The 12355-nt window shown below is 40.5% G+C and overlaps 1 protein-coding gene across 3 annotated transcripts in view; it reads left to right on the forward strand.

The window, feature by feature from the left end:
* Positions 1-12355, forward strand: part of LOC132905557 (NAD(+) hydrolase sarm1) — a 140300-nt gene that overhangs the window by 67506 nt on the left and 60439 nt on the right. The window contains exon 1 of one of the 3 annotated variants that reach the window (XM_060956988.1): positions 2887-3449. The exons of the other annotated variants lie outside the window; for them this stretch is intronic. Coding sequence (XP_060812971.1) covers positions 3369-3449 — 81 coding nt within the window. The 5' untranslated portion in view covers positions 2887-3368. Of the gene's footprint in view, positions 1-2886; positions 3450-12355 lie in introns of those variants that run through there. 3 annotated transcript variants of the gene reach the window in all.

Raw genomic sequence — 12355 nt, forward strand, 5'->3', positions numbered from 1 at the left:
AGAAACAAACAGCTTCGATACTCGTTCTTCCAGTTTATTATTAAACATTCAGCTAAATGTTTATCGTCTGCTTTACTCGCTAACTTGAAACATTAAATACATATTTTACATATTTCTTAGAAATGGTGATACATTTTCGATAACGTTAAAACGACACGTTTGATAATCGAATAAAAGTAAAAAATTAAATTCAACATGTTTTTTTACTCTTTGCGTAATTTAAAAATGCGACAAATTCCTTCAAGAATGGTAAGAAATTCTTGATACTATCGCAAACGGCGATTAAATTACGCGTTTGTCTACGTTATCATCACGATACCGCATAATCTAAATTTAAAATTTCGATTCACGTTTCTACAGAATCCTAGTTGCTCCGTTTTCGATATTTTTCCTGGGTTATTTCTTTCCGGATTTTTACCAAGAAAGTGACAATCGTGGTTTTCGTCATCGTCGGTCCTTGACCCCTTTAAGCATTCCCACTTCACAGCTACACCGGGACAGCTGTTCCTCGCCAATGTCAGAAGTCGAGATTTTTCCGACCTGATGGCGCCCTTTTCGCGAACAGTTCGTCGAACCTTTGCCAACGAGCAACTTTTTCTTCCAAAAGTTTCATTTTCGCGTTTTTCCAATTATTTGAAACTTTCATATCTTTGCTATAAATTTCATACTTCGATCATCGATAATCACAATATTGTGTCATTCTCAGACTTCTCTGCGTGAAAAGTCGTTTGCAATCTTTGATACTCAACATTGTAACCGAGTGTATCGAGCGTTCATAGTTGCAAATAGAAAACGTTGCAGGCCTCGGAGAGATGCGAAGATTCTCGGGTTCCCAGGCGGTGGCATTCGTTTGCATACCGCGTGCACAAGTTGCCACAGAAAATTACAGACCTGGTACCCGGTGGAAGTCGTGGCTAATCATCGAGGAGAATCAACAGCCAGAATCGCTGTTGGCAAGGTGACGGTTCTACTTCGCGGCCTGTGACGCACGGCTATCAATTACGTGATCCGTAACGAGATGGAAGTATTCATGGGCGAAGTGTATTTTTTCCGCTCCATTCGTCGTCGACCTGGTAGTTTCCATGTAAATTTTTAGAGTTAGAAATCCTAACTTTCCAACGACGATCCCGTCCTTCTCCTAGTCACCGAGGCTTCCGGCTTTTGAACATTTCCGTGTACAAACACATTATTCTGTCGTTAGCTTGATGCAACGAGGACTAGGCGTATTTTGTGATTTATCTTCAATTTTAATCGAACGTCGAGAGGATCGAATTATCCGTCTGAGAATTTTTATAGGATGGAAGTTAAATATTTTGTTTTATCGATGTTTGAACGTTTATTAATAATCTGTAATGATTATTAATAGTAGGAAGCGAATCAACGTAAAGCATCCTGTGAGAATGTGTTAACAACTTTGTGTCAGGTTTAAAGTGATGTAACGCAACGAAATAATGGCACGTTTTTAAATAAAATATAGCAGAAACGTTGGAGTCGAAACGTGCAGCGTATTTATTACCCTGTGTGCGGTAATACAGCCGAATTTATGCATCCGCCACGAAGGATTCGCGAGATGTGCCAAAACCCACGCTGACGTAGAAACCGGCCCGCGAGCCACTCAAAATCAAATATTGAAACTGTTTAGGATACTCGTTTTATTTGAATTCGCACAAAGAACAAGGACTGAATCTTGGTTCTAAAGGAATTAGCACGTTCCGTGCTTTAAAAAACAAAGAAGAATTTCAATAAGAAAAACTTGATTCGAAACGCACGCTTCAATTGTACAATATCGCGTTCAAATGCAAAGTACACGAACGAATCGTTTAATTAACGCTTCTTTCTTGTAAAAAAAACTTTCGGTTAATAAAAAATCTTTTTGATGATATTAGCGAATTCTGACGATAGTTTGATCATCGTATTATATGAGCAATGAAATTAAAAAAAGAAAAGATTGTCGTATAAAAAGATTGCTACAGGTGAAAAACACGATAAGTCACATTTCTTGACTTTTGCGTAGAAACAAATTTAAAAGTCAATATATCGTTAAACAATTCCACGTTGCAGCTGTCTGTCCATTTGATTTTTAGATCGGGTATGTGTTTTTGCTACTTTTTTGAACGGTTGGAAAATGTTAGTAGCATTAGTTATCCACGCTAATATTAATCACGTTAAATTGGCGTAACGACTTTAATAATCATGCCCTTGGCCTCCGTAAAACATTGTCAACTTATCGTCAGCTATTTTTAAAAGACATTCTTCGAACCTACCAGATTATTTTCATTTTCAATCACGGCATATTAAGATTACAAATTTTGTTTCATCCTAAAATGACATTAATATCACAAGATCAATAAACGTACATTTATCGTGCCTTTATCGTAATCTTCGTGCACGATATCGCGTGCGAACGCGAAATGAATCGAAATATTATTCGATCGACGCGAGACCTTTTTTCATAGCGACATCGACAAAATTTCAACGATTCTTCTACCACCGTGCCAAGTTAGGTATGGTCAACACCCCTAAAAAAATAGCTTGCAATCCAAAATCTGCGACACGGAGGGATCCGTGGAAGCAGTTACTGGTCGTTCGAACTCGTAGTTCGAGTGTATTCCAGCCTTCTTGCCCTACCACTACTCTTCTCATATCGTTTCCATCCAACAGCCTCCAATGATCGGCACTCTATCCCTTCTCATGGCTGTTTTGCATCGCGCTAGACACAGCCCTCCAAGTTCGAAGGTCACGGCGAGACTGCCGCTCATCCAGATACACCACCACTATTCGTATCTACCCGCCGAGTTGGCGCGCGCCCGAACCGCGTTCCGATTGGTCGCGCGATCGAGTAGTGGGGAGACTATATACCGCGCTGCGCCGCGCGCCGCCGTCAGTACCGCGCGAACTTCATCTCCGTTGTGTTCTCACTTTGGGTTTTTGCTTCTCTGCGATATTTCGTGTTTTACATTGCGCTGTTCTCAAAGTCGTTGATGTTTTGAATCGTATTGCCGTGTATCCAGTGGCAGAAAAGTATTTAATTCTTATGAAAGATAAGATACTCACGGGCTTACGTTCTCTATATATAAGTGAATTTTATTTGGATATTTCAGTTAAAAATAATAGAAAGATGAGAGAGAGAAGCACGTTGGATGAAACGCGTTTTTAGAGCTCGTTTATGTTATTCGATTATGTGAGAGAAAGAAGACAGTGATTATTCGGGGTTGTTGGTTGGTACATATGGACACACACAGACGCGTGGACTGTTCGAATGAGTGAGAGACCATCGACGCTGGCACGGAACGAGGAGTTGCGTGCCAATTGAAAGCCGAGATAACGAAAGAAATCGATCGAACGAAGGAACACGCTTTCGTGCTGCCATGACAATGGTCGTCAACAAGATCAACATGTCGTCGTACTCCGCGCCGCGACGCACTTTCTTCTCGGGCCTGCATACCAAGGTAATACGACATTTTTTCTCGTTCAGATTTCTACAAGTTCGCTGTCCTCGATATTCCAAATGACGTCGCAGAATTTTTGCAACGGAGACAGCAGATATTGGTCCGTTAAGGTCAAACTATAGAAAATTGCGATAAAATTCGAATATCGCACCAATTTCTCTGTGTTAATACTTCACGCTACGATCTTTATCCTTCTAACGTTCCACTACTGTATGATAGAGACAAAGTTCAGTTCGCGTAAATTACATTTATGTCAGCTGCAAACATTTTACTCAAATTCTCTATATTCCGTGACTAAGATCCACTGTATCGTTCATCAAGAAATTCGCCGTATTCCATCGTCGAAATTCGTTCAGAAAAATATTTTCTCACCGATGTACACTGTACGCTACCGTCGACAATTGATCGTACATATTCTGTTACTATAATAATCACCATTCATGCATGCTTTTATTAATCGCTAAAGTAGAAGACCAGATACCAGACGTTTTCAATGGTTTCGCATTTGCAGCGTCAAAGTACAATAGAATTTTATTTACTCGGAACAAATTGCAATATTAACGCTAATCCACCGATCTAAACGTAAAGTTTGAATTACCTGAATGAAAAATCGTGAATCACCGATCTCCGGTTACACACACTGTTTGTCCTTCGAGAGATTCGCGTAAATCGAACTCTACCGTGTAGTAAACACATAAGATAAATAGTCGTTTAACCAATCCTGTACCCTAATCGTGGATTCTTCGAGAACGTGGCCGAGCGTAGTCGGCCGTTTCTACGGTATTTTCTCGATTTAGCGATAAGCGCGGTGTCCCTGATCCTCGCGATCAGTTGGTTGGCCTGCTCATTGGATTAACGGTTTTACCGGTTGGGTCGTTCGCTGGAGGAACGCCTGCCGACTTATGGTCGCGTTAAAATTGTTTTTCGTTAAAACTCATTTACCTTTCAATAACAGGATCAGATACGTAATATCGTCACGTGAAATTCTTACACAGCGTACGAAACTTTTATATAGCGTACAACGATTCGGTATTCACGGTATGTCATTCTCTCATTTATCGATTCTGGCGCGAATCTCGTTGAAAATTAATAAGAGAAAAATTCCTGCAAATTTGTAGGCGAAAGCAATAAGCTTCCCAAAAATAGGTTACAAGCTATGTTTCGTCGTATACGGAAACGTGTAACTTTTTCTAGCAAGCGATACAACGACAGTTTTATCCACGACAAGAAACTTCAATTAGGAGAACTTATTGGAATGGGAAAAAGAAATTGAGATTGTATAGAAGATGGTTTGGTCCGGCCGGACGTGGTCGTACGTCAGAAGCTTTCTACGGCTGGCTAGTGAAAATAGTATCGACGGCGGTATGTCGGAGGTTTGCTAGGCTTGGTTCGCGAAAACGTGTGCCGCTACGTCAGAGCTTCTCTGTGTTAGCACTACGTCAAAGGTTTCTCGGAATACGATTATGGAGACGCGCAGTAGGTTAAGATCCTTTCAGGTTCAATGTACGTAAACACGTAATAATAGGATTCTTCAGACTGTTTAGAATTCGACTTTACGAACTTCCTTTGAGATCTTTTACGGTGGAACTCCTTATACGAGTTGGTGTTCCGATTAATTAACGATACAACCATCGAGCTAACATTCCAACGTGATCGTCTTTATATTCACGCGAATACATAGATACTTTCAATTAGTATGACGTGAGAATTTCGTAAATGAAATTCCAGTCGTGTCATATCATATCGGAGCACCTCAGGTATTCGGTAACGAAGAATATTTTCCTTTATCCAACGAAATTTACGCTTTTATTAAAAATAGGAGAAGAAGGGATACTTATCGATATCTCTGCGATCTTCTACGTGCTCGTTCCTTACATCGAACATTTCTAACGTTATTTGATACAAAGAAAAATTTGCAGAGAAGAGACTCAAGGCTAAAACGCTTGCACCTCCGACTGACCCAGTTTCTTTACAGGAAGCTTACTATTTTATTACCTTGCCGAACTAACTTTAACATCGATCTAAACAACGCAACGATTCGTATTTTGTTCTATGTTATACCGGTCAGGGGAATCAAACGTTACGAGATTCACGGTTGTCTCGTAGAAATTTATGAATCCCGACGTATTCATTGGGCACGCACGACCGTGAACGTGACCGTGTTTCGTCGCGAGGTAACGTCGCGCCGTCGAAACGTGCAAACGGACACGCGCACAACAATCGTCGAGCCGATATTTTTTTCGCTGGCCGATCGCCAAAGTTATTTCAACCGACCACGTCTGGTAATCTTTTCCGGCGATTCGCGGATCCCTGATGGCTTACGTAACTTGAAACCAGACCGAGTTTGTTAAACCTACAGCCGCTCGATCCGTTTACCCAAAAAAAGGTTCCTCTGCGTGATCTAGCTCTGGTCTAGTATCATCGGTGCCTGTCATTTCTGACTATTTTCCCAGTCAGACTCATTTTCTACAACGGTTCGATAACCTACCAACTTCCTATCTACGCAACGAGGTATTTTTATTGTACGCAGTGGCTCGCGAAAGTATTCCAACGATCGCTAGCTAGATACGTTTAAAGCGTCTAAAAATGTGCATAATGTTTGCAAGATGTTAATTGCAAGCATACGTTTCGTAAAGATCATCGGAGTGTTTGAACGGTCATTTGCTGTATTAACAAGCAACGATATGTTAGATTATCTTCACAGCTAATTGCATGCTTAAGACCAGCATTCATACTGTATGCTAATTTTTCGCTAAAAGTATATGTTGTTTGTAATACAGAGGAAGAGCTTAAAGATGGGAAGATCGGCGTACCAGCGAACATGGCCAATTTATGTTGTACCTGTAGTTTTGCTAATTTAGTAGTTTTAGATTCGCTAAATTAGACTCACCCGAGAAAACGGTCGTTAAACTCGTCACTTTTTCGAATCGAATACATTAGATAATTGCTGTTCGAGATTTGGAGTGGCTGTCCGTTTATGACTCGCGCAGCACCTTCGTCTTTTTTGGGAAACTCCGAATTTTCTACTTCCTAAGTTATAAACCTTACGATGCAAGCCTCGTTAAGAGACTAATAAACGTCCTAAGTGCCGGATAGGACAGGTGTAAAGCCCAGAAACGGTGGAAAACCTGTGGATGGAAAATTATTATATAAGGACCAGACGAAGCTTCTTGAAACAGTAGTAACGGAATCTTACAACAGTCTTCATCGGAGCGTCTGACTCTTCGTGTTATACTACACCGTATTCTGTATCTTAACTTGCAAATACATAACCTAAACATACTACTGCTCGACAGCTTTAATTTACCTCCACTTTGAGCGTTAATCTTGTTCAAGGTTGGCTACATCAACCGATCAGTTGCAACCTGACCGATCGCTACTTAGTTGAGAATTCACAACAATTGTTACGAAATACGATCGTCTATGGTCTACGTATTTAGTTGGAATTTTGCTGGATAGAAACAATGCGCGAAATGAAATATTTCTATAGCGAAAAGAAAAGCTGGAAACCGTGTTTGGTAGGACACATTTTTAAGTTTAAAGGTAGGGAAGTTATGAAGAGATCGAAATGGCCTCGCGAAACACGTGTCCTGACAGCGTCCAATTTTTCTGACGTCGACAAGAAGCTGGCCGTTGCATTCGACGTTGTCTCGTTTTACACACGTTGAATTTAGGTCCCGTTTAAATTTAGCAACGTTTCCCGCGTGGCAGGAAAACATTCGTACGAAATATTCTTCTCTTGCTGCTCGTTAGTCTCCCTCGTTCGCGATTCGCTTTTATTGGGAGTGTCGGATGGCTCGTTCGTGGTTTTCGCACGTGGTAATTTGTCTTTGGCGCGAGCAATCTCGCGTTAATGAGAGAAGGCTCGTTTTAAAAACGTTTCGGGAAAAATATGCGATCCCTTGCGAAAAGATTTTGGAAAACTGATAGCGTGCGATAGTTGATAATTTGTTAATCTCAGAAACGTGATGGCAAAATAATTTTTATATTTATTCCGCGATTTTCGCCAGCATCGTTCGTGTCTTTCCAATTACGATAACCTGTCAGGTTGAATACGATCGTAGATCAAAAATATAAAGAAAAATGAAGAAATGAAGACGGAAGATGTAGTCGGCAAATGGTCATTTGACACGGCCATAATTTTGTTATACGCAACATGAAACGTTGCCTGTGAGTGGCGGGATCGAAAGCCGACGGTGCCGTATTAAATTGAATAACAGGGTGGCTCGTGGCACGCGACGATCGCGTTCATTAAACGGATGCTTCGTGATCGTTGAAGCGGTATTAATATCAATGTCCTCCTCCCAGAGGAGGATGCCTTTGCCTTTCACATTTTCCCTTCGTCCCAAAAATTATACGAACATAGGATAAATCAAACCACAAACTAAATTACTAATAACCTACGTTTCTTTTTAATAACAATTTAATTCTCGCAAAATACCGTATCGTATTTGCGTTAGTTTTTTCTGAAAAATGTTTAAAAATTACTTTAGTTAAATTACTAATAATCGACGTTTTTTTAAATAAAAATTTAATTCTCGCAAAATACATCGTATTTGCGTTATTTTTTTCTAAAAATCGTTTTAAAATTATCTTAGTTCGTGAAATTTACCTTGTGTCATATTAGTCGCTTCAAAAAAGATTTGGGAAGATTTTAAACGCGTCTCACCGATGATCACCGTCACGATCAACGTGTCGATGAATATCTTTCCTAATTGTCGTAGGAGGAAATTATTTCAAAGAGGAACACGCTGTGGCCCTTGCGTTAGAAACGGAATGTCTTCGGTGAAAATGCAGATTTTATGCACTCTGGCGCGAAAGCAACGAGCTGAACGGGTCAATCGTTTACCGTGCGGTCCAGTCTCGAAACGAAACCGTAAGAGAGAGAGCGGCTCGTTCTCGAGGACGCGTCGTAAAGGCGCGCACGCGCGCGAGGGCATAAAAGATTCATTTTGTCGGAGAGGTGACCCTGTCGACCCAGCATCCGCTCTCTGTGGGCGGCTCGCTCTTTCTTTCTTCCTCTCTCGTCCTTCCCTCTTCTCTTTCTCTTCCTCGTTCTCCACGAGAATCCTCTCGCTCGTTTGTACCATCAGCCGGTTTTCTTTTTCCGTTCCAACGACCGTTTCTTCGTCTGCTTCTTTCGAGGTGAACACGGAAAAAGGGTGGAGGAGCCGCCTCGTTGAGACAATCAAGCAACAGGCGTTGCTCGTTAAGTGTAACTGCTACTAAATTGCCGAGAGTTAGGAGAGCAGGGATGCTCCTGAACCGTAAACCGGTAGCTCCCTTCGTATGAGAATCTCTCGAGCATTAGCAATTTTTGAAACTTCTTCCATCGTCGATTCTGAGTTTAGAAATACCGGTATATTGATTCCATGGTGATGCGGGTATATAGCAAAGATCAAGGCTGAAATTTGCAGACAGTGATAATCTATAGTTTTGGTAATTACTCTGGGAAAAAGTTTATTAATAACAACTTCCCATGGCTCAAGATTTCCTGGGGGAGTTTCGAGAGATCGTGAAACCTGAGGTTGCAAAGGGATATCTTGAATAAGCTATCCCAAGAAGAAATTTGATATCGGATTTTATGAAATTCCTGACTGGTTGATGAGAGGCTATACGCGATACGTTACGAATATTCCTACACCTTCGTAAGCTACCGTACATTGTTCAAACTAAACCTGAAAAACTCCGATCTATTCTCTACATTTCCGTTAATATACCATTCATAAAAGATATAAGTTAGAAAGAACGAAGCTGGCACCCCGCTGGGGGTAGCCACCCACATGCTATATTTATTTTTATTTTATTTTTTTCTTCACCAATAAGATATAACACTTTACCAAATGTCCATAAGGACAAATTGTAAAATAACCAAAATAAAATTAAAAAAAAAAATATACCATTGTAGTGGCACGATCAATGCACAGCCTTTAGCGAATCAGTTAGTACCGAGCGTCTTAGCGAACTTTCTCTGTATTTATTAATTATTTAAAAATATATTTGACGCTCTCAACATCGAGTTATCTCGTCGTTTAAACCACGCGACCAACAATCCTCCACACCATATACTTAAACGCCGTACATACAAACCCTATACGCCAGAGCTATGAATGAAATTCCGAAGGAAACAGCCACACGAAAGAGTCGCCACAACGACTTACGCTTCCCGTTTCCGTAATGAAGTACAGTCCGCGTAACAAGAAACGCGGCGTGCGCCAGAGGAACACGGGTGTCGGGCGCAGTTACTTCCGGTTTGGCGTTCAACGCCCGGAAGAGCGCCGCCTTACGCGTACATATAATATTCCGGCGAAGCAAACAGCAATTCGTGGAACGTCGTGTATAGTATACATACGCGTCTCGACGCTTTCACAAAAGCGGCATGCGCGTGAAACGACGAACCGGATGCGTTTAATCTGGCCACCGAGAGACACTCTCGAGTGAGACAGAAAGAGAAAGAAACGTGGCGTAGCGGTAATTACGAGCGAACGGACGAGAGAAAGAAGCAACCGACTCGTAGATGAATGAATCGGCAGGAATGAAAGAATTATTTACACGGCTGGTGATCCCATTAATCCACTTTGCAGTGTCTCGAAGTCTCGCGTGGAATCGTCAAACCGAGTCGTTTATCCGTGATCTAAGAATATATCGAAAACCACGTGCGATTCTTGTTGGCTATGTATATCGCCAGATCGCCAACTTTTATGCATTTTTATGTATTTATGAGCGTAACTAAGTAAATGGAATTTATAGAGAACTTTGTTTCGTTTGCCAGACATTGTAACAAACGTACCGTCTCGAATATTTTAAATATCGTTGCATGTTACACGTGCCATGTGCGCATGAGAAATTTCAAACATCTTCGCGATCGTTCGGTTCTTTTAAATCGGCGATTAATTTTATATCGATCGGTTATATCGCACGCATAACTCTTCGTCTCGAATTATTCTCGTCTCTGACGTTGGACGAGTGATTATGTAAATTTGAAAGTATATAGCTTCAACTATGACACTATTGTCTAAAAATAAAGGACAAATAAAAGAGCATTTGTGGATATTTGAGAGGATGAAGAGGAATCGGAGATACGAATTGTTGCGGGCTTATTTGTCAGCTTATTGGTCGGTATAATCCTTCGTAGTGAGCTTCATTCGAAGTGTAGGATATTTGAGATGGGATTATGCAATTGTGAGTGGCGTTACGCGATTGGGAATCGATAAATGTAATATTTGGAATACGCGAATACTTCTTTTTAAATTATGCTTTTTCTTCGATAAAACGATCGTTCGTCGACTTTGAACTTCTCAGATAAATATTTCTATGGAATGGAAGTTTAAAAGTAAAGTGAAGCTTGCGAAAATTTCTTATCGTTCGTTGACTTTCAGCTGATGGATTTAAACGATGATCCCACTGTCAGAATTATTTTTAAAAATTGAAAATGACGATGCAAACGACGTATTAACCGAATGCGTTGCTTTTTGAGAGCAAGTTATTCGCTTTAAAGAAACTCGATTAATCTGAAATGAAAATTTCATGTCCGATTTTTTATATCAACGTGAATTTCGTTCTTATTGCCATCGAGGCCAAAGCGTATGCAAATATGTTTTCACATATTTATACGCCACAAAGCGCTACATACGTGCTTAGACGGTTAAAAATAACGTAGTAGGTGCTACGTTTTCATTATTATCTTGCAACTCAAAACACTGCACTTTCTTTGGTTTCTGAATTGACGTCTCACAACACGTGCACCTTCTTCCCTTTCAAAGCCACGCACAGCTTACTAAACAAGTCGGTGCAAGAGCAAGCAAAAAAGATACGACCACTTTACGTCGTACATAAATACGTCCCTAAGTTCTCATAAATTTTCGCCAATTTACTTCAACTTCGCTTTTTCTTCCATAGTGTAACGATCGCCTCTCTGATTCCGTCTTCTCATCAAAAAATTTATACGATCCGGATTCCATAAAAATGTCTATAAATGAAAATAAAAGTTTCTGCCCCTCGAGTTCTCGCAAATTTCGCTTCTTCGAAAACGTAACGACTGCGTCTCCCATGTTGCATTCTGTTATCAAACAATTTTTATTATCCAAATTCTCTGAAAATTCTATAACTTAAAAATAAGAAGGAAGCCCTGTGTTTCTGCTGCTTTCTTTTCTTTTTTTTTTTTTTTTTTTTTTTTTCGAAACTTCAGAGTATCTCCGCCAGCTGATCCGAGTTGCATTTGTCGCGGCGATGACAAAGACAGCAAAATTCGCGCGCGACTCTGTCCCCCGTGAAGAGAATCGTATTTCTGTTGTCGCAGAAATGTCATGCAGACTGCAAGCAGAAGCGAAAATGCCACGATGTTGACACATCGTCCGCGCTAATTGTAAGATTGCACGTCTGCGAGACAATGGCGAATCACGCGTCTGAGATTACGGTGTCGGAGGGTGCACGTGTGTCGGCCAATGCCTTCGTAAGTAACGAGACGATGCCTTTGATAGATGAAAGTGCAGATTACGTTCTCTTTAAGTAAAAGGTAGCGAATATTTTATTCTTTCTTTACGATGCACCGTAATTGGAAATACAGAACGTAATTGGGGATGAAAGATGGACGAAATGAATGCAATCTTGCGTGTGATTTGATACTTTGTGGAAATTCCAGGAATAATTTTAGCGGTAACTGAAGTCAGCAACGAGTAGGATAGGCATATTTTTGCCTACAGGAAACTTTGGCTTATTCGAGTTTGTTGATGCGAATCTAAACAACGAGTGGTAGAAGTACAACTTCGGTGTAATTTAGTTAGGATATTGCTGCTGATAAGAGTAATAACGAGTATACATCGACATTCTTTTCCTTATAGCGTCTATTAAAGTAATGTTAGGGATAGTGTTGAGAGGAAAATAGACCTGAATGAATATTATAACAT

This window comes from Bombus pascuorum, chromosome 3, assembly GCF_905332965.1.
Source record: "Bombus pascuorum chromosome 3, iyBomPasc1.1, whole genome shotgun sequence".
In the NCBI taxonomy this organism is placed as follows: domain Eukaryota; kingdom Metazoa; phylum Arthropoda; class Insecta; order Hymenoptera; family Apidae; genus Bombus; species Bombus pascuorum.